The 22,769-nt window shown below is 49.3% G+C and overlaps 1 protein-coding gene across 2 annotated transcripts in view; it reads right to left on the reverse strand.

Annotated features, from left to right (window-relative positions):
* TP53INP2 (tumor protein p53 inducible nuclear protein 2) overlaps window positions 1-22,769 on the reverse strand; it is a 51,348-nt gene that overhangs the window by 6,508 nt on the left and 22,071 nt on the right. The window contains exons 2-4 of one of the 2 annotated variants that reach the window (XM_024195332.3): window positions 18,338-18,715; window positions 3,862-3,900; window positions 3,555-3,690 (exon numbers count right to left, since the gene is read on the reverse strand). In XM_024195332.3, coding sequence (XP_024051100.1) covers window positions 3,555-3,690; window positions 3,862-3,900; window positions 18,338-18,461 — 299 coding nt within the window. In that variant the 5' untranslated portion in view covers window positions 18,462-18,715. The remainder of the gene's footprint in view (window positions 1-3,554; window positions 3,691-3,861; window positions 3,901-18,337; window positions 18,716-22,769) is intronic. The other variant, XM_024195331.3, reaches the window with a different exon arrangement.

Raw genomic sequence — 22,769 nt, forward strand, 5'->3', positions numbered from 1 at the left:
GGAATTCACTCTTGAACTGGGCCATGCCCCTCTGTGGTGCTGTATAAACAATAACGATGTATTTGGCCCACACTCCCATGGAGTGTTAATGCCAAAAGCCATCGAGCTCTCTGGCTGGCTCATGGCTGGGCCTTAGCCCAGTTTGCCTTTGGTGTGTATGTGCTGTTGTGATACTCTGGTAACACGTCCCAAAACACTGAGCAGCCTGCGTGGCTTGTAATTTGCCATGCGGCTGCACTTCCGGGCATTGGTTGTGAACTCTGCGGCTGCCGATGGGAGAACGTGTGGGACTAGAAGTAAGGATTGCTGCTGTCTCCCAGGAGGGTCCCCTTTCCTGGAAAAACAGTGGGCTTTGGTTCTTTTTCTGCCTAGGAGTGGGGGGCGGGGACGGTTCGGTGCTCAGGAGAGCTCAATTTGCAGGAAGAACCGCGTTCCAGAGTGGAGGATTTTGCGCTCAGAACTAGAACTGCACTGCAGGACCAGGGCGGAGGAGATGTAGATGAGCTGAGATGAGGAGGAAAAGCCGACAAATATCCTTCCTAAAAGAGCCAACGTGGTAAATTCCAAGACTCCAGCGAAAGGTGAGTGGAGCCAAGTCCACTCCAAAGCCTTATTGCCACAGACTTGGTTTTTTTGGTGTCTGGTTTTCTGCTGTAACGATACCGGTGGTATGACTGAAAGAGTGTGCCCACACTGCGTTGTCTACACCATCTTACGCTACTTCCCTTCTCAAGCACTACCTTCACAAAGCTCTGTACTTTCTGGAAATAACTGCGCACCATTCTGAACGGATATCCCCGGTGCAATGTTCTGCTCCTCCGGGCCCAGCATTCTGGGCTTTTTCTTGCAGTGCATTGTGGGGTGTCTATTGGAACCTACTGGATTTCTGGGATTTGGGCTCAAATGAACAAACTCCCATGATTCCCTAGCATCCCGTAATTTGTCCCTTGTTTGAGAGCAAGCACTATTTACAAAGTGCTGCCCGGCAGTGTGGAGGAAGCACTGTGATCCTGATCGTCATTAATATGAACAAACCGCTCCACACACGTATGGGCAGCCACACAGCCAGGTAGCTTTGGATGGGTTAGGAGACAGCTGCAGTGTCACAGGAGGGCTGGCCCCTTTAAATGAAGCAGGTCCAGTCCCCCTGTGCCAGAACAGGTGCTCCACCTTTGGCCAGTTCAGAGGGTGGAGCAGCACCTGGGGCTAATAAGGATCAGGGAGGAAATCTCTGAAGGCAGCTGCAGGAGGTCCTTGGGGAAGGCAAGGGAGCAGCGGAGGGGCTTACCAGCTGACATCTCCTTGCTGGAGAACTGGAGCCAGAGGACCCAAGGGAACAGTGGAAGCATCTCCCTGCTGGCTTGCCTGAGAGGTTAATGAAATAGGGGGATAATGAATGTTCCCTGGGTGAGGACGAACTCCCAGCTGAGAAGTCAGCGGGGGGAAGGGGAGCTTCGCACTGGGAAGAGCAGAGCTGCACTCTAGCTGGAAGGGTGTCCTGGCAGAAGGACAGGAGAGGACCTATGAAGAGCCCAGGTGTTGTGGAAGATGCCGGAGCGCAGTATGTGTGGTGTCAATGGACTAGGTGCACTGGGGTGATAAATGGACTACGTTTGGGGACTTTTGCTATGGATTATTTTCACTGTTTGTAATAAACTTGCCCCAAGGGGCAGGGGATATGATTGAGGCAAGACAACCTGTCGTGGAGTCCTTCGAGGGCTGAGAGGGGAAGTGATGGTAAGCAAGGGGCTAGGGTACCCAGCTGCAAGGGGCACTTGGGGCACAGTGATGCTGTCAATATGGCTAGAGGAGGAGGATGAAACTGAACAGTTATTTCTGTACGACCCTTTCCTGGAGTGACTTCACTTTGCTGAGCTCTGCTTCTGGGCTTGGCAAACTAGCCCTGACTTCTTCTTGTGTATGGCTTCTGACTGCAGAATGAATGAGATGTTGGGTAAGTGATGTAGCCACTCTATCATGGCAGCATCATCCAGGGACATCAAACGCGTCCATCCATCATCAAGATGATAAGGAGCGCAGTCCGTAACCGGATGGCACGCTCTTTGTTCTTGAGCTCCACAGGGATGGGATGGGGAGATCAAGAAGCCCCACAGTAAAGATTCAAGTTAAACTGCCCGTGACCACAACATAACGGGTGACATGGGGGACGTATCAGGATGCTTCACGTTGGCTTCTACCATTAACTCCCCAGGAAGCAGGGAGGACAATCCTGACAACTTGGCCAGTGACCTGCTAACAATGTTACAGCATTGACTGGTGGGACAGGATAGTAATGGAGAACTGGTGATGGCAGCACTTCAGGATGTGGGAAGGCTCCTTTCCGGGAGATCTATGTGGATTTCACTCCAGAGCTGCAGCAGTGGAACACCAACAGGAGAGCTGCCCTCAGCGCAGAGAAGTGTGGGGTTACCAACATCTAGAAGCTTGCCACTCTCGATTGCTACCTGTCAGGCTCCTGTGAGTAGATCAACTATTAGGGCTGTGAATGGAGGGTTCCCAAATTGTATAGGAAGCATGGATGGGACCCATGTCCTTATTCCTGGCCACCACACCAGTCCTCCGAGTTCATCAACAGCAAGGCCAAGTTGATTACTGTGGAACATTCACCACTATGAATATGGGGTGGTCTGGATTGGTTCATAATAGCAGAGCTCCTTTGCTGCGCTGGGCATGTCCCAGGGGTGCCCCATCTCCTGCATTTGCTCTGCCAGGTTGTAGATCTTGGCATTCCATTACTGCTGTCCAGAAGGTCCTGGACATGCTCCTCTCCCCAGAAAGCGAGAAGTCCAGGCCCTCCTGATAGGTCCATGTGGAAACACAGGACATGGTTTGGTATGTGACTCTGAGTGTGTAAACTCTTCACAAGCTGAAATTGTAGAGGGGCATGCCTGGCTGCCAGTTAAACAGGGAGAGGACAGCCGGTCAAGGTGCCTCCAGAGCAATAGAGGGCAGGCAGTGAAACAGACAAGCCAATCCAGGCATGAAGCTATGCAAGGTGGGACAGCAGTGGGAGAACTGCCAGGACCAGTGTAATTAATCCAAAATAGAGAGGCACCCACATGAATCTTAGACCATATTAACTCTTTCCAGCATAGAGTTCGCTCACTTCCGAAGCCAATGAATGAAAGTGGGATAGGATCCCGGATGAAAAAAGCAAAACAAAAATCCTTTTGTGGGTGCCAAAAATTAATGTTATAAGGAAAGAACAGTCCCCTGAAGACAAGGCTGTAGAGACCACGGACCGTCCCCCCACCCTTAATATGAAAGTCTTTCTTTAGTGTTTTAGCCAGATGGTATTGCCTGGATATCTAGAGTGCTCTAGCCACTGGGCAAGGCCTGTCCCCCCAAACTGCAGCTCTAATCCCAGCTCTGCCACTGATTTGTAGTGTGACCTTGGGCTAGTCTCTTAACGCCTCCATTCCTCTGCCTCCCCAGCTGGAAAGCAGAGATGATGATAACCTGTCTGCCTTTGCCATGGGCTACAGACCCCACGTACTATTATTACTATCCGCAGCGTCCCAGGCTGGACTCACCCTTCACTGATTGGTTCGTCAGGGCTCTCCCTTTCCACCACAATGCTGTTGCTGGTGACGTAGACGGACATGCTGGGGTGTTCGATCAAGAGGTCCTCCATGGGGCTGCTCTCCAACCTGACGGGGCCGGGGCCTTCTGCAGTAAAACAGGGGGGAGGGGTGACAAACCAACTCTCGTCCATCAAGCAGGGGTCGGGCTGGGAGGGCACGGGCCTGCCGACACAGTCACTGAGTGAGTGGGACGACGAAGTGGTAGGTGGGGGGGACCCAGGACAGGACTGGGAAGTGCAAACGGAATCCCTCTCACCTACCCGCTGCTCTTCGCTTGGGGCTGAAGTGTAACTAGCTAATGAGAGACAAGAGCCACCATCCACAAGGTGGGAGCAGCCAAAAAACCCACGGTCGTTTGAAGCCATGCAGAGTGGGAGCAGGGCGGGGGGGCAGGCAGGGGGAAGAATAAAGAAGCAGAGAGACACACACACATACAATATACAGTGGGTGGGGAGGGGAGGGGAAGGGGGGAGAAAAAGGGGGCATTATTAGTAAAAATGACACCCCAACAGCATTATTGTTGTCTTTCTTTTCAATCGATAAAACCTTTACTGAAGTATAAACCACCATGCAAAATAAAAACACCACCACAGCACAGCGCGGCCACCTCAAGGGGCGATTCAGCCAAGCATCCGCGTGCCCGAGGGACCGCTAAGAATGATGAGAGCACCGACAGGGAAAAGCACGGGGGACTGGTCTTGCTTGTGCTTTGCTCTCGGATAGATATGCTCTGTCCACCCCACCTAAACCAATGCGGACTGGCAGGAGTCAGGAGGAAACGTATCCCTGCAGGGCGTCTTCCTCCTTCCTGTATCCAAGCGGAGCATTCCGAAGGGCTGCGCCCCACGGTTATGACAGCGCTAGACTCCCTTCCAATGCGCGTGCTCCCTGAGCTGGTTACTGGTGGTGGAGGTGGAGGTTAATGGCGTATTGGAACTGGATTCTAAACCTGGACAGTCTAAGCTTATGTGGCCAACACGGTAACTTAGCACTGTGTTCTAACCAGGGCCCTGGACCCCATCATAGCTGTGATGTTGATGGGGCCTTCCTAAGCCTAAATGGCAGCCGTGTCATAATTTATGGAGCTGCTCAGCCTGTCTCTAATCTGTTAGTTCCTCTCCCTGTTTCTTGTCATCAGTTTCTTGCAGCTCAGGTGGAAGAGTGTGATTCCAGGGCTCCCTCGCTCTGATATTGGCTGTGTTATAGCAAAGGAAGATGTTATTATGGCTCGGTTCAGTCAGGACTGCTCCGACCTCTGCTGAGCTCCTCAGTGTGCTTCAGGCTGGTCTAGTGAAGTGGTCTAGTGGTCACTGGTCTAGTGAAGGGGGAGCCCTGAGCAAAGATCAATTTGTGCAGTCTAGTGTTCGACCCCTCTGCGGGTTGGGGTGTGAGTGAAATCTGAGCGGAACATGTGTCTGCAGCAAGACAAAGGGAAGGAAGATATATAAAAGCACAAAGTGCTGGGTAGACTTTCCATCATTAGTTTGACACTGATGGCTTCAGTCCCATCAATGATGCATCTGCCTACAGTGAGCAACTGTGGTCCAGTGTGGGCTGGGAGAGCTGAGACCCAGATTTACTGCTTGCCCTTGTCACTGAATCACTAGGTGACCTTGGGAAAGACCATTCATCTCTCTGCCTCACTTACCCCAGCTGTAAGGCGTGGTTAGTAACCCTTAGCCTCCTTTGTAGACTGCTTGGAGAGCGACGGATGAAAAGTGCTATATAGGTGCTAAGTATTAGTTTCTTTCAGGCCAGCATGAATTTCATGGATGATCATAACAGTACTGGGAGGCAGTGTGGAGTAGTGGTTAAAGCAAAGTCAAGTCACAATCAAAATCCTGGCTGCTATCCTCTGTTTTGCCACTAACTTCCTGTGCGACCTTTGGCAAATGTCTTAAACCCTTTGTGCCTCCATTTTTCCTTCTGTACAAAGGGCGGAATAACTCTTTCCTTACAGGGAGTTTGTAAAAGGCCTGGAGATCCTCAATAGGCATCATCTTTTTTTTAAATTCTGAGAAAATAATCATTTAAAAAAATGCTGGGTCAATTGTTCATGAGACAGGACGAAAGGGGCGATGCCGTTTGGGCTGGGAGAGGGCAGCCAATGAGAGACTTCACTTCAGGGGACATATTTCCAAAGGGCTTATGCTGCTCCAGAATTAGACTTCCATACAGCAGGGAGTCATTCTCCCAGTCCCTGGAGATGGGGCTATTAATAGTTGTCGAGAGGCCCGGCTGGAGATTATTTAGCGACATAAAGACAAGTTTGGAGTGGTTTGGGTTGCTTGTTTTTCTTTACTTCTCGGAACCTCTACTGCTCGAGCCAATTGTGTAACTGGGAGAAGAGGGGAGGATCCAGGCTAAACAAGCCTCTGATCCACCAAGCACTTGGGTTCCCAGGGAGGCTTCCTTCCAGACAGGCAATAAGTGTAACTGTGACAGGAAGTGGGAGGGGAACCTAAAATTCCCAGGTGAGCTGCAGTTTTCACTGAGCACATAGATCAGAATGGCCTATGGTTTTGCGCTTGTGGTACTCAGCCATTCAGGTTGGGCAACCAGCACCATGTGCGTGATCCTGCCAGGTCATGGGCATTGAGGACTCTGCTTTTGCACAGACTTTTCATGCCTCCTTTCCCAGCCTGTGACAGGGTGGCTGGCCCTTTAAAGGGAGAGCGGGCTTAGCCCACCTGTGACACAGCTGATTCGCTGCCCCAGGTGGAGAGAATGAATTCAGTCATGTGAGAGACGGTGACGTGATTAAACCAGGATGGGAGGGTTAGACAAACAGAGGCGTGTGGACAGCCAGGGGGAGACAGCGAGAAGCTGGAGAAGAGGGAAGGTAGGGGGTGTAGCCTCCAGCAGCTCCAAGAGCAGGAAGAGACAGCCTCTGATGTTGGGGTGAAGAAGGCTCCTCTCCAGGATCAGGAACCTATGTGAATCTGCACAGCCTGGGGGAGAAGGCCTGTGACACCCCTCAGCGGGGAATGATGGTGGAGAACTACAGACAACAGGCCCTCAGGTAGGGGGAACTGGGTCCAGCTAGAGTCTGGGTGGAAAAGAGTTTATTTGGGCTCAGCAAAGTAGAAGCCGAGCAGAGGAATTTTGTCTTAAATCTTTTGGACTGTGTGGAATTCTTAAGGGGCCCTGAGCAGAAGGGGAAACTGAGGCAGGATGCAGCAGAGCCACTCCGGGCCACGAGGAGTGCTTAGGAGGCAGCATACCCAGCCACATAGCTTTCCTCTCTCCCCACCTACCCCAATAGACTCTTCTTCCCCCTCCGACCTGCACTGAAGCTTGAAGATGCTTCTGTCCATCCTGGCTCAAGCTGCCTACTGCTGCTCTCCTGGTCTGCCCCAATTCGCTACTGGATGCTACACCCAACCCCCTCTGAAAGCTGGGCCTGGACCTGCAGGGTCCAAGTGGTTCATCAGTTGTGTGAGGGTCTCACAGAGCCAGCCCCAGGTTGGGGCTGGAGGAGGAAAGGAGGGACCCATTTGAAATGATCTAGCTAAGTGACCAAGGACACACAAAGGAGGCAGTGAGTGAGGGACCAAGACGTGAGTAACATTTAACCCTATGTAGGTGGCTTATTGGGCCTTTGTAGTGACAGTTTTAGCTCATAGGGTGGACCTGGCCAGCTTAGCCTTCAAGTGTTTTTGCATAACTCCAGTCTCCAGGAGAGGGCTGGAATAAATAGATCCCTGACTGGCAGGCAGAATGCAGAGGAAAAACTCATCAGCCTGTGATGCATAAGAACATAGGAACGGCCCTACTGAGTCAGACCAAAGGTCCATCTAGCCCAGTATCCTGTCTTCCGACAGTGGCCAATGCCAAGTGCCCCAGAGGGAATTAACAGAACAGGTAATGATCAAGTGACACCATCCCCTCCCATCCTGGCTAATAGCCATTGATGGACCTATCCTCCATGAACTTATCTAGTTCTTTTTTGAACCCTGTTATAGTCTTGGCCTTCACAACATCCTCTGGCAAGGAGTTCCCCAGGTTGACTGTGCATTGTGTGAAAAAATACTTCCTTTTGGTTGTTTTAAACCTGCTGCCTATTAATTTCATTTGGTGACCCCTAGTTCTTGTGTTATGAGAAGGAATAAATAACACTTCCTTATTTACTTTCTCCACACCTCAATCATATCCTCCCTTAGTCGTCTCTTTTCCAAGCTGAAAAGTCCCAGTCTTATTAATCTCTCCTCATACGGCAGCCATTCCATACCCTGAAATCATTTTTGTTGTCCTTTTGTGAACTTTTCCAATTCCAATATATCTTTTTTGAGATGGGGCAACCACATCTGCATGAAGTATTCAAGATATGGGCATATCATGGATTTATATGCAAGGGACCATTGGTGGGGTTCTAGCAGGAAGGCTGTGGCCCGCATGACATCGACTGCTGGTTGTTAAGGGGACTGTTTAGGGTGTGTGAGCCTGACGAGTGGGGATTCAGGGCCTGTCCTGGAGTTTCTCTCAGTTTGATAAAATCTGACATTCCCCTTTCCCCTCCCCATCCCTGTAAACCATCACAGGCTTAGGCAACCTGAAGGAGCTGCCGGTCAGCTGAGCCAGAGACACTCACAGCAGGGTGGCTGAGCTCGGGTGCCCCAGAGACCTCCCCACAGCCAGACGTCTCATGCTGCAGACCTGACCTCCTCCACCCAATGAGTCACCAGACATCCCGCAGAACCAAGGAATCATCTGGCATTTGCAGGCCAGACCAGCCTCCCAGTTAGTCCTCGCCCATCGCCATCCCATGTACCCCAACATGATTCCCCAGGAACGCTCTCCTGGCCATGCACTGCACTGTCTCCTCCTTCCCAAGACATGTAGCCCAGTTTCTTGCTTGGAAAAATCTGGTTGCCCTATTCCAGCTTGTTTCTGTGTCAAGTGCCAGTGCTTGCTAAAAAAGTGGGAGGGAAGGTTAAAGTCTCATCCATGCTGTGACTTAGAGACCCATCATCACCACCTGGGCACTTTCATAAGAGAGAGGCCGGCCCACTCCTTCCGAGGGAGGGGCAACGCCTGATCCCAGGGGTCTAGCTCACGGTTAGAGAGACTAGCTCTCTTCAGTCTCCTTCCATCAAGCAAAGGGTGTCCTGGTGATAAAACAGCCAGGACTTGCTCTTGTACCAGTTGGTAGCTTTATTCTTAGTCTCTTTCCAGGATATCTAAAAATATCTGAAAAGGAAGAGTGACTCCGGTAAAAAAGAGGCAGCCGAGGCAGCGGCAGGAATAGAAAGGCAGTGCACAGAAACGTTGTTTGCTCAAGTTCTCTGCTTAAATTGTAAGCAAACGGTCCTAAGCTGTCATTGCAAATGGCTGAGTGAGCTAATCTACCCCCGAAATGAAAAGGCACAAACCATTTAAATTAAGATGGAGAAGCCCCATCTACACTGACCTGCTGCTGCTATCTGCTGTCGGCAGAAGGGCCCCTGATCAGGGCTGAAAATGGTAAACCATAAAAAGCAATCTCTAAGTGCGACTCAGTGTTATCACCTAGACCAGACGTGGGCAAACTACGGCCCGCGGGACCGTCCTGCCTGGCCCCTGAGCTCCCGGCTGGGGAGGCTAGCCCCCGGCCCCTCCCCTGCTTTCCCCCCTCCCCCACAGCCTCAGCGCTCTGGCCCACCGCCCCTGCCAGGCAGCGCATTGGCGTGGCTGACTCCAGCATGGTAAGGGGGTGGGGAGTCCCGGGGGGCAGTCAGGGGACAGAGAGCAGGGAGCGGTTGGATGGGGCGGAGGTTTGGGGGGGGCGGTCCGGGGACAGGGAAGGGGGGGGGTTGGATAGGCATGGGAGTCCTGGGGGCCTGTCAGGGGGCGGGGCTATGGATAAGGGTCAGGGCAGTCAGGAAGCAGGAGGAGTTGGCTAGGGGGTGGGGTCCCTAGGCAGCGGTTAGGGGCAGGGGGTCCTGGGAGGGGACAGTCAGGGGACAAGGAGTGGGGGGGTTGGATGGGTCGGGGGGTTCTGAGGGGGGCAGTCAGGGGGTGGGACGTGGGAGGGGGCGGATTGTGGGTGCAGGCTGTTTGGGGAGGCACAGACTTCCCTACCCAGCCCTCCATACAGTTTTGAAACCCCGATGTGGCCCTCCGGCCAAAAAGTTTGCCCACCCCTGACCTAGACACAGCAGCATTGGCTTGAAGCTGTGTTGGGAATGGTTTCACTTTCACTTCTAGGGGAACAAAAGGGCCTTAGAAGTGAAACTATTCCCAAACACTGCTGCAAATGACTGCCAGACATCGGACGGCCTGAAGCGGTGTTGGGAATAGCTTCACTTCGAGGGGACCTTCATAAGAACACAAGATGTGCCATATTGGGTCAGACCAATGGTCCATCTAGCCCAGTAACCTGTCTCTGACACTGGGCAGTGCCTAGGGTTACCATATTTTAATATTCCAAAAAGAGGACACTCCACAGGGCCCCGGCCCCGCCCCAACTCTGCCCCTTCCCCTGAACGCTCCGCCCCCCTGCGTCTCCCCCTCCCCTGCTTCCTGCAAATCAAATGTTCGCGGGTAGCCTGAAGCAGGCAGGCAGGCAGGCAGCCAGCAGGTAAGCTGGGGCTGGGGCGGGGGGAGCACGAGTAGGCACGGCCCAGTCCGGCCCCCCGGGCCGAGTGGCTCCCTCCGGCGGCCGACCCCGGCCAAGAAGCTCGGGCCCTGGCGTCTCCGTCCCGACTCAGCTCGGACCCAGTGGCTCCGGCCCGGCTCGGCTCGGGCCCCGGTTCCGGTCGAGCGGCTCCAGCCCGGCCCCGGCGCCGGCTGGCGGCTGAGCACGGCCGGCCCCAGCGGGTCCGGCTCCGGCCCCAGCGGCTCCAGCCCGGACCCAAGCCCCACGACCCCTCCGTATTTTCCTGGACATGTCCGGCTTTTTGGAATTTCCTCCTGGATGGGGATTTGAGGACCAAAAATCCGGACATGTCCGGGAAAATCCGGACATATGGTAACCCTAGCAGTGCCAGAGCTTCCGGGGGAGTGGAAGCATGGTTTCTGAGACGCCTTCATTGTGCACCATCCCGACAGAGATCAGCTGATGCATGTAATGACCTTGGGATTCATTAAACAACAAACCAGTGAATGGGAAAGGAATAAAACTTTTAACAGAATAAACTAGAGAGCTTCTGTGGTGAACTGCTGTGCACAGCTACACTCGGTTCTCAACCCCAGCTTCCAGGGCACATCTCTAAATTCCTCTATTCATAATACTGTCCCTTAAGAGGGAGTGTCTCTAAATTATAATCTTCCACAAACATATCTCTACATCTTCCCTCTTAAAAAAAAAACAATTAGCTCTTATATGCATATATATAAACAGCTAATGACTATCTAATAACACATGCATAAAATTCTCAACCCATCTAGTTCATTTCCATAAACCAACGTGTCAACTACCTAGAGAGGAGAGGTTACCAGCACATCACTCTGGATTGAGTCTTTACCATTCACTTTCCTCAAATACCCCTTCTCCTAGCAGGTTAGCAAGTCTCTATGAGTCTTTCAGGATGTTTAATCTCCTTCTCTGATCTTCTCAGTATCAGCCTTTCATTAGAGTCTGAGTTGTTCTCTTACTCTTGGCCTGTTTCTCCTTCCTCCGTTGATGATAAATGATCAGTCAGTTGGGAAATGCCAGAGTCCACATTGACTGTCAATGTTTTGGAACTTTCTGGGATTACTTCAAAAAGAACTTAAAAAAGATCTCACAAAACTAAGTGATTGGGCAACAAAATGGCAAATGAAATTTAATGTGGATAAATGTAAAGCAATGCGCATTGGAAAAAATAACCCCAACTATACATACAATATGATGGGGGCTAATTTAGCTACAACGAATCAGGAAAAAGATCTTGGAGTCATCGTGGATAGTTCTCTGAAGACGTTCATGCAGTGTGCAGCGGCGGTCAAAAAAGCAAATAGGATGTTAGGAATCATTTAAAAGGGGATAGAGAATAAGACGGAGAATATCTTATTGCCCTTATATAAATCGATGGTACGCCCACATCTTGAATACTGCGTACAGATGTGGTCTCCTCATCTCAAAAAAGATATACTGGCACTAGAAAAGGTTCAGAGAAGGGCAACTAAAATGATTAGGCGTTTGGAATGGGTCCCATATGAGGAGAGATTAAAGAGGCTAGGACTTTTCAGCTTGGAAAAGAGGAGACTAAGGGGGGATATGATAGAGGTATATAAAATCATGAGGGATGTGGAGAAAGTAGATAAGGAAAAGTTATTTACTTATTCCCATAATACAAGAACTAGGGGTCACCAAATGAAATTAATTGGCAGCAGGTTTAAAACAAATAAAAGGAAGTTGTTCTTCACACAGCGCACAGTCAACCTGTGGAACTCCTTACCTGAGGAGGTTGTGAAGGCTAGGACTATAACAGCGTTTAAAAGAGAACTGGATAAATTCATGGAGGTTAAGTCCATTAATGGCTATTAGCCAGGATGGGTAAGGAATGGTGTCCCTAGACTCTGTTTGTCAGAGGGTGGAGATGGGTGGCAGGAGAAAGATCACTTGATCTATACCTGTTAGGTTCACTCCCTCTGGGGCACCTGGCACTGGCCACTGTCGGTAGACAGGATACTGGGCTAGATGGATCTTTGGTCTGACCCAGTACGGCCATTCTTATGTTCTTATGTACTCTTAGATCCCTTCAATTACTGTCAAAATGTGTCCCCCTGGTCTGTCTGGAACACATAAGACCTTGGATGCAGCTGTTCTTTGGCCTCAATAGAGGTATGATTCCTCAGGCACACTCTACCATCTGGGTTAGGAGAAGGGAGGGCCCTTTTGTCAAAATAAAATTTCTGCTTCCACTTCTGATTTTCTTTCATCTTCCATATGGTTTCATTGTTATGAGATTTCAGCAAGTTATCAGTGACTGGTAAATTAGATCGGCTCCTTCTTCCCATTAACAGCTGAGCTGGAGAAAAGCCTTTCTCCAGAGGTGTACTTCAGTAAACCAATAAAGCTTTATACAAATCACCCGCACTGTCAAAAGTCTTTTTCATAAGGTTCTTTACTGTCCATATAAACCTTTCCGCAAGTCCATCTGATGGGGGATAATTTGGACTTGATGTTTTGTGATGAAAATTCCAATTTATAACAAATTGCCTAAAATCTGCATTGGAAAACTGCAGCCCATTATCACTAAAGATTTCATCTAGAATTCCATGTCTGGAGAAGATTCCCTTCATGCCAGCTATCACTGACTTACTATTAGTACGGTGCAGTGGGCAAATTGCTGGATACAGAGAATAATAATCTGTGGCTATTAACTAATCCTTTAATTGCCAGGTAAATAAATCAGTGCCAACCTTCTCATAAGGCCTTTGTGGAACTGGATGAGGTCTCAGTGACTCTGCTGGTTGGCATGGCTTGTATTTCAAGCAGGAAAAGCAGTTTCCTACCAAATTAGTAATTGGTGATTGATCCGCAGCCAACACAGCACTTCTCGTGCTTGTTGTTTGCACTTAACAATTCATAAATGACCCTTGTGGATCTTCTGTACCATTTCTTTTCGGAGGTTCATTGGAATTACAACCTTACTGCCCTTGAAAATCACCCCATCTATCAGAGCAAGTTCATGTCTGCAGTTCCAATAGTCTCTTATACTTGGACAGCAACTCCTTATTTTTTCAGGCCACCCTTTAACTATCACTTCTTTTAATATCCCCAATGATTCATCTTTCTCTGTTTCCTCTCTTATTTGTCGCAGTTTCCTGTTAGCTACGGGAACTGACTTTATAATCAGATCTACATAGATTTGCATCTCTGTCTCTAAAGTCTTCTCTGCTTTTGTGGGAGGCACTGCTCTGGAAAGTGCATCTGCAGTGAACATGAATTTACCGGGCATGTAGGTCACAATCAAATCATACTTTTGCAGCTTTATCATCATTCTTTGACTCCTTAAGGTACAGTCATTTAGCGGTTCGCTAAATAACTCTATCAAGGGCTTATGGTCCATTTCAACTTCCACTGTCTGTCCATAAATATACTGATTGAATCGCTCATAGGCAAACAATATTCCTAAAAGCTCCTTCTCAATCTGTGCATATCTGGTTTCTGCCTCAGTCAGTGATTGGGATGCATATGCCGCTGGTTGCCAATAATCCTCATATGTCTGTAAAATCATGGCACCTAACCCAGACTGTGAAGCATCTACTGAGATTTTAATAGGCCTTTCTGGTGCATAGAACTTCAACACTGGTTCTTGTATCAGTTGTTGTTTTAAACCTTCCCATGATTCCTCCTGTTCTGCACCCCAACACCATGTGTTTTTATTCTCTAGGAGTTTTCTCAAAGCTGCTGCTTTGGTAGACAGATTAGGTATGAACTTTCCAACATAATTAACCATTCCTAGGAACTGCTGGACATCTTTCTTCGACTGGGGATGTGGCATCATTTCAATGGCTGAAATCTTCCTCTTATCAAGTGTTACACCTTCATTGGAAATAACATCCCCAACAAAAGTCAGTTCTGTAACCCCTAAAACACATTTCTCCCTGTTTAGTTTGAGGTTTGCAGCTGTAGTTGCATCCAGGACTTCCTGAAGTCCTTTTCCATTGAGCCCCAGATGATGATGATGTCATCCATTGAGGTTTTCAACACTATTAATATGTTCATAGATCATATGTATAGTTTTGTGGTACATTTCTGGTGCTGAAGCTATGCTGAAGGGTAAGTGTAAGCAGGGCCGGCGCCAGCATTTTTGCCGCCCCAACCAGCCAAAAAAAAAAAAAAAAGCCGCGATCGGCGGCACTTCGGCAGCAACTCTACCGCCGCTGCTTCATTCTTCGGCGGCAATTCGGCGGCAGGTCCTTCCCTCCGAGAGGGACTGAGGGACCCACCGCCGAACTGCCGCCGAAGAGGCGTATGTGCCGCCCCTTTCTGTTGGCTGCCCCAAGCACCTGCTTGCTGCACTGGTGCCTGGAGCCGGCCCTGAGTGTAAGAATGTATATCTTCCAAATGGGGTATTAAATGGGCATAACTTTGAGCTTTCGTCAGTTAATTTTAGGTGCCAAAATCCTGAGGATGCATCCAATTTACTGAAACATAGGTGCTGGAACTTGGGGTGCTGGGAGTCCTGCTGCATCCCTTGGCTTGAAGTGGTTTCCATCATACACAGGGTTTACAGTTTGGCTCAATAGCTCTCAGCCCCCCCCCACTATACAAATTATTCCAGCCCCCTGTACTGAAATATTGTGCATTTGCAAATTGAGCCATAATCTCTTCTCTGGTTGGTAGTTTGAAATGTTCTCTTATTATAGCCTTGTTGAGGTCTCTGGGATCTAAGCATATGCATAGCTGGCCGTTACTTTTCTCCACAATGCCTAGCGAGCTCACGCATTCTGTTGGTGCCTCAATTTTTTGTATTACTTGCATTGCTTCCATCCTTGCAAGCTCAATCTTGAGTTTATCACAGAGTGCAAAGGGCACTTTTCTACATGGATGGAGAACTGGAGGGACCTCCTTGTTTATCCGAATTGTATGTTCACCCTGCAAGCAGCCCAACTCTTGAAACAGATCATGATATTCCCGAAAGAGTGCCTCCTAGGCAGGTACAGTACGATCATGTATTGAGAGCACCCGTTTTACCAGACTGAGTTTTTCACACTCAGCCAGGCCTAAAACTGGTGTCACCTCCTTTGGCACGACAATGAACGGGAGCCTGTATGTGGTGTTTTTATGGTTGATACTAGCAATGCACCTCCCCTTCACTGGTATGTTTGTTCCAGAATAACCAGCTACTTTTTTTTTCTGTTGGTCCCTGTTTTGGTCTTATCTTCAGTCTCTCATAATCTTGTTCAGACAGAATGTTAACCTGAGCTCCTGTGTCCAGTTTCAGAGGAATTATTGTTCCATTCACTGTCATAGGCAGTATCCAGTCCCTTTCATCAGGCTTGCTTGATTTCAGTGTGTTTATGAAGAATTCCTCAACCATGTTGTCTTCAACTGAATGCTTTCTGCATTGGCATCTGCAGCATTTTGCAAAATGATTATCTCCCCCACATTTCTGACAGTTTCCCAAAGGCAACACACTATTTGGGGCCACGCTGTGAGCCACACCTTCCACATCACCGTTTATACCCAGTCTTCCCCTAGCAGTGGTTTTCATAGCAAGTAGTTCTGCTTTCTGGTTTGACCTATCCTGGCTATATTCTTTTGTACTTAGTACATGGATAACCCCTTCTGGTGAATCCAGCTCTTTAGCTTGTGCTTTCACAGTTTCTGGAGAGCTTTTTCTAAAGTTAAATCTCCTTCACAGAGCAGTTTCTCTCTTAACACGTTGGTTTTAATGCCACAAATGAATGTTTGAAAACAGTGAAAGCATGAAGGATAGCTCAGTGGTTTGAGCATTGGCCTGCTAAACCCAAGGTTGTGAGTTCAATCCTTGAGGGGGCCACTTAGGGATCTGGGGCAAAATCAGTACTTGGTCCTGCTAGTGAAGGCAGGAGGCTGGACTCAATGACCTTTTGGGGTCCCTTCCAGTTTTATGAGATAGGTATATCTCCATATATTATTATTATTAAGTAAAATACTGACTAAATCTGAGGAAGATTGCATGCCAAAAAGGAGTGAAACCTTTGAGAGAGACCATTTTTTTACATGCATGCAAAAAACTGATGACACTATGGAGCAATATGTCATGGAATTAAGAAGACTCAGTCAGACCTGTGACTTTGGTGAGATGACAGAGGCTCTGTTGAGAGATAAAATCATTTGTTGCCCCAGGAGCAACTTGGCCCATGGACTTTGCTCACAATGTTGTGCCCATAACAAACTGCCTGGGCAGCTGGCAGCTCTTAGACACCCATTTGTACTCCCAAATCAGGCAAGTAGGTGTTTGCACCCTACTCATTTGTGTGCACAATTTGCTCTGGGCACAACAATTTAATTAAGAGGCTTGGATAAAATATATAAACTCTAACTGCAGGGTGCAGCCAAACTTTCTATCTGTTCTTAAATCATGCTTCCCTCCCACCAGCCCAGTGAGAATAGTCTTGGAAAATGAAAATAGAGTAAAAAACAAACATATTGGCAAAAACAACGGTATTTTCAAATCTTCAAATTTGTTTCTTATTAAATGAACAAAGCAATAAGAAATGAAAGGCCTGGGAGACATTAGCCTTCAATAAGACATTGCTTTTAAAAGGGATTTTGGGGGAGGATGGGCATTCTGCGTATCCTTCATGTCTGTTCCCAACTCTGGGAGAACAGTCCACAAACAAGTAAGTGCCAAATGAGTTTGCGTTAGGTCATCAGGGTAAAATACTCTTTGATTAAACGAACATAAAGAGATCTTCTGTAACCTTTTAAATCAGATTATACCCGATGGAGGGCTCATCTACAGGTAAAGTTAATATCTCAGAAACTTTGCCCAATTGATTTGTATGTGAATTAGTGGGGGGGCCTCGATTTCTGGATGGGTTTCAGAATCCTTTGTATATTCATCCTTCAGGCAAGATACTAAGCTGAAAATGCTTTCTGGGCATCCCCAGCATGGGTGAGAGATCCCTTGGCACTTAGCACGCATGCTCTTGCTCTCTGTGACGGTAGTGCCACTGAGAGTGTCCAACCCAGATTGTTGCTCTTGGTTGGGTCAGTTTAGGAGAGCAATCGAATGACTGATTCCAGATTCAGCGTGTTTGGCTTGGCAGTGAAGTTAGAAGCGTAGCTTCAGCCTCTTGCTTTGCAATTCAAACACGGCAGGGAGGATGGACTCTGTGTGAGCCATTCGCTGCCGTGCTAGGAACTCTCCAAGCAAACAAACCAGGAGCAGGTGGCGTGTGGCACTGTCAGCTTTAGTGGGCTTGATCCCCAGCTCCCGGCTGCCCTCCAGATGAGATCCTGAACATCTCCCCTCCTCACCCTCCCTGGAGGTAGCTCCTGCAGCACTAGCCTTCAGATGATTTATAACCAATGGAGCGATAGGGAGGCAGGGCAGATAGGGAGAGAAACCTGCATACTCAGAGCACATGTGTTGGGTGAAATTCTCCTCATCTCCTTCAACCCCCCCTTCAGGCACTGCAAAAGAGACACATCGCAAGGTCCCAGACTCACAGCCGTGTAATCCTCAAAGTCCCTGGGGGTACCAGAGCCCCAAGGGCTGCAGCGTCACTACCGTGAGTGGTAGGGCTGGGAACCACCACGGTACCAACCTAAAGTACTTTTGCCATGAGGGAAACTAGGTGTTTTGCTTTTCCATAGACCAGATGTAGCACAGACAGCAGCAGTGCAAGCTACCCCTCCACTGCCCGTCAGCTCTCTCCGGCATGTGTGTGGCCCCCATCACCACAGCATCTCACAATATTTAGCTAGCCACGCAACACCCCTGGCAGCCTGAGGCACAGAGAGACTAAGTGACTTGCTCAAGGTCATACAGGAAGTCTGTTGGGGAGCAGGGGCTTGAACCTAGACCTCCTAAATCCTACATTAGCACTCTAACCACTGGACCACCCTTCCTCACACTGACCCGGAAGTGGGACCTGCCTTGGCCAGAAGAAGAGTGAGGATGAAAGATAATAATGGGGCATGGGGGGCAATTAACCAGACCCTCCAGAACCTTGAAGATTCAGCTGGGGCTTCGGTCAAAGCTTCAGATGCAGGGGTGGGAAGGGATAGATTTTATCTGAAGTGATTCACTCATCATTAGGCCTACGGTGAAACAAGAGGCCTTCTAAGCGGTGGCCCCCCTCCCCCCACCCTCTGCTTTTCTCACCTGGAAGGTCAATAATGAGCCATCCATCCTCTTCCTCCTCCTCAGAGACAAAGGGTTTGGGTTCCTCCAGGCCCTCAGGTGTGCTGCTGTCACTGAAGAAGAGGCTGGTGAGGCGTTGGAACATGGCTGGGGAATAGTTTCCAAGGTGAGCTTTGATGGGAAGAGAGAAGAAAAACCCAGCGTCGAGTGCCTGCCTCAGAGCACGGAGATGGACGTTGCTGGTGGGTGCCGGGTGGGAGAGTGACGCTTGAGAGTCCTGTCTGGGTGGACGAGTCCTTCCGAAGGGCAGGAACCCCTTCCTTCCTAGTGAAAGCTTAGCTGAGTCGAGTTATGTATAGTGCAATCATGAGGTTCTTCACTTGGCTTCAGTGCAAAGGCCTGCGAAGAAAGGAGAAATTCATTCATGCCCTGTGGAAAGCCAGAGCTTCCTGCATCACGAGGGATTCAGATGGGCTGCAGGGAGGAGGGAGAGGAAACCCTGATCTGGATCTCAAGGACAAGTCGCTGCAACCATTCTCTTTTTATAGGGTACTGTGTGATGGGGAAAGCACAGCCCCTCAGGGCTGGCGGCTGCAGCCCCTTGATCTCTGACAGTGTCACTCTTACCACCCAGACACCTCCTGTAATGCTGAGTTCACTCAGTGTTTCCCTTCCCCTCCCCGTGCCTCAGGCAATGACCTTCCCCTCACCCCCTTTTGCTTTTATTCATTTTGACCTGTTTTCCTCGAGAGCAAACAAACCAGCCTAGCGCTGGCGCTCGCACAGAGTTTGCAAAGTGCAGGCTAGGTCTCCGGCACTAAATAAGGAATAAGAGATGAGCAGACTGTATCTCAGGAGACCTAGGTTCTAGTACTCGCTATGCCACTGACCTACTGTGTGACCTCGGGCAAGTCACTTTCCCTTGCTGTGCCTCAGTTTCCCCTCTGTAAAATGGGGATGTTGACACTTCCCCATCTGTGAAAAGTGTTGTGAGATCGAGGGGTGAAAACTATGATATTGTGCCAAATATTATTATTATGAAAAGCTAGGGATGGGCTAAGGGGCTGGACTGGACAAACACTCAAATGTTCAGATGGTCACACAGAGCACATGATGCACTCATGACTGTAGAGCCGGGCAGGAAAACGCATGAGAATAGACTTTCCCGGGTTATGTCAGTGCTGCTTCCTCTGTTCAGAAGCAGGAAGCCAAAAGGCATTGAAAATGACCAGGCCACCCTCTATCCCTTTCCCCCACGGTGAGTTAACTAAACAAGGATTAAGGTTTGGGTCACAGCTATTGGGGTGGGTAGTCACCCCTTGAGTCACAGGCATCCTCGTGTCTTCCCACCGTGTGCTCCTACTTGGGTGAGAGTTGGAGGTGTTGGAGGGAGGGGGTCCAATAAATCTTAATTACAGTGGTGGAAATTAGACCCTGAGCCAGGTTCTGATCTTCATCCCCCTGGCATAAATCTGGAGCCTGTTGATTTCAATGGAGTTACTCCAGATTTACACAGCAGAATCTGGGGCAGCAGATGAAAAGCTGGAAAGGGATTTGAAAGGGCATAATGGCATGATCCTATCAGGAAGCTGATTAGAATTTAGGTCTTAGGGTTTGATCAACAGAATTCACCCCTTATCAAGAGGAAACAGATGAGACACTAAATATATACACCCGGAAAAAGTAGGCATCTGCTGACAGGCAACTCCTGGGCTGTAAGTCTCAGCCGGCAGGATTGTTAAACTGGCTGAATGTCTCTTTTGCAGACAGAGAAGTAGCTTCACACAAGAGAATAATAAATAGCAATTACAAATAGCCATGGTCTCCCCATTTTTCACTGAAATGTGTTGAGTCAGTCCACTAGTTCTCTCCAGCTCTAATAAATACTTAGACCTCAAAGCACTTTGCAAAGCTGCGTATCATTATCCCCATTTCACAGCTGGGGAAACTGAGGCACAGAGCAACTAAGTGACAAAAGTGAGAACAGACTTCCCAATTCCCAGTCCATTGCTCTCTCCGCTGGGCAAGGCTGCTGCCCGGGAGCTAACAACCTCTATCAATGGCTGTGCTAAGGGATGAGGGCCCTGTGGTTGGATGGGGTGGGTTTTAATTTAATATTTATCTACTCTGAGAACAATGAGTAATGAAAGATTGCAGGAAAAGTGCTTCATTGCGCAGTGCCCTCAAAGCAGCCCTTTCCCTGCTGGAGTGCAGAAGAGATGACATAGCCACTTATCTAACCACCCTCTCGCCCAGATTTTGCAGGCTCGTATAAATTGGACCCACATCCAAGCCACCCTGGGCTTGGAAAGAAAATGAACCGAAGGGGTTTTGCAGAATCAAAAGCACATGCGTGCTGGCCCATCTCCATTGCATTTGCATTCGTGCCTTGGGCAGGAAGGAACAGTGTGGAAGAGAAAGCTGCCTCATTCAACAACCAGGGGGAGAGGGGTAGATGGGCCAAGGAGCTGGGGGAGGGGGGAGACTGAATACAGGCTGGCAGGGCTGAGAGAGAATCTGGGGTGGGAGGGAGGCTAGGACTGGGAGTCAGACGAGAAGGCTGGGCAAGGAGACCAGGATTGGGAGCTGGGGAGATCAAAGAGAGAGCTTGGGGTGGGGTGGAGACCGAGACCGGATAAGGATCCAGAGGAAAGAGTCAGACTGCCTGGCAAGGAGACTAGGACTGAGGAACCTGTGGGGTGGAGGAAGAAGGAGATGAGACAAATCTGCTGATGGGCTGGGGCACAGGGGGAGAAATGGGAGTGGCTGGGCAAAGAGGCTGGGAGGAGGCACACTGAGATTGGATAGGGAGACTGGGACTGGGACCCAGGGGAGGTGGAGAACATGGAGTGGGGGGAAAGAGACTGGAGGCCAGAGGAGGGAAAGAGCTAGATTGGACAAGGAAGCAAGAAGGAAGGAACTGGGGGCAAGAAGCCAGGGAGGTAGGCGGGAATGAGAATGGTTGGGCAAAGAGCCTGGGCTTGGGGGAAGGGACTGGGAAGGAGAGTCCAGAGGGGTGGGACTAGAACATGCTGGACAAAACCAGGATTGAGATGAAAAGTCTGAGGAGTGGAGACTGGGACTGGAAAAGAGAGGAGAATGAGAGTGGGACAAGGAGCCTAGGGTGAGGAGACACAAGACAGGGACTGGTAGGAGGGGATAGGGCAGAAGGGGTCAAGCTTTGGGGAGGGTACAAACAGACAGAAGTGTTCTGTGCCCACTAGAGCACATTCCCCTTCAGAGCCTGGGCTGGAACCCAAGAATTGAGTCTCACCCCTTCCTCTGCTGACAGCAAATATCTGTGAAAGCCCCTGGCAAAGTGTCCTATCCCCGCTCTAGTGCTACTCCATATAAAGGATAACAACCTACTACTGCTATCATTTGCTCAAGTGGCAGAGGTCTGTGTGGTGAATCTAAAGGTTCCAATGTGGCTGATGACCCATCTGGGTGTCAATGTGATGCCACAAGGTGGACTTCCTGATTTTTCAGTTTGCTTTTTTAAACACCTAGGAAATGACATACATGCACTCACATACAAAGTAGTTAAAAGAATATTATTAAGGCTGCAAAGTCAAGTACTCAGAAGTCAGGGTAGCTGGCCCTTTAAAAGGCAATGGGTCTCATGCCCACCTGTAACACCGCCAACTCTCCTCCCCAGGTGGGGAAAATTAACCAAGTCATGTGACCTGTGGGTCACCACACCGGATCAGGCCTCTGGTGGATAAGGAAGAGGCCTGGGCTAGCAGATGGCTATAGAGAGAAGAAGGTTTCTGTGGATGATGGGGAGTTGCTGCTGGTGAGCAGGAAGACAGACCCTTGGGAAGGAGAGGCTCTGCCTAGCTAGATACTGGGTGAGGACTCTTCATTTTGAGCTTATTTTGTGTTTGTGAGTCTTTGCTACTTGTGTAGGGCCAGGGGGAGCTGGATTAGAGGAAGATAGAGAGGCCAGCTGGAAGAAGCTGACCTGAAGCAGAGCACAGCCCCTGGTAGAGGGCTGTGGGCTTCCTTGACTGGGAAAGGACCCCAGAAGGGAAACTCTTTTTTTTAATACCTCTGGCCTGTGTGGAGTATTTGAGGAGGTCTGAGTGAAGGGAAACTAAGGCAGGGGAGTTGCAGCACCTTCCCAGGCTATAAGGGGTGACAGGAAATGCATAGGCAATGCCTGGCATTTCCTAGTTACTGCAACCTTGGCTGTGCAACTTTAATAATGCTCTTGTAATGTGGTTTTGTGTATGTAATTAGAACTATGTACAGCAGTGCAGTAAGAAGAAAATAACCCAACAAAAAGCACATGGGCTAGTTTGTTACAATGATGTTATGGTCCAGATCTGTGAAGACCTTGGTGTGTAATACAAACCTTGTGATACATGTTCTTCCCAAATCAATTAACTGTGTAGCAGAGGGTGGCAGAGACTTGGCTATGCTATAAACAACTGAGAAAAGATCTGGCTCC

This window comes from Terrapene carolina, unplaced genomic scaffold (genome assembly GCF_002925995.2).
Source record: "Terrapene carolina triunguis isolate 2854851 unplaced genomic scaffold, T_m_triunguis-2.0 Scaffold233, whole genome shotgun sequence".
NCBI classification, from domain to species: domain Eukaryota; kingdom Metazoa; phylum Chordata; order Testudines; family Emydidae; genus Terrapene; species Terrapene triunguis.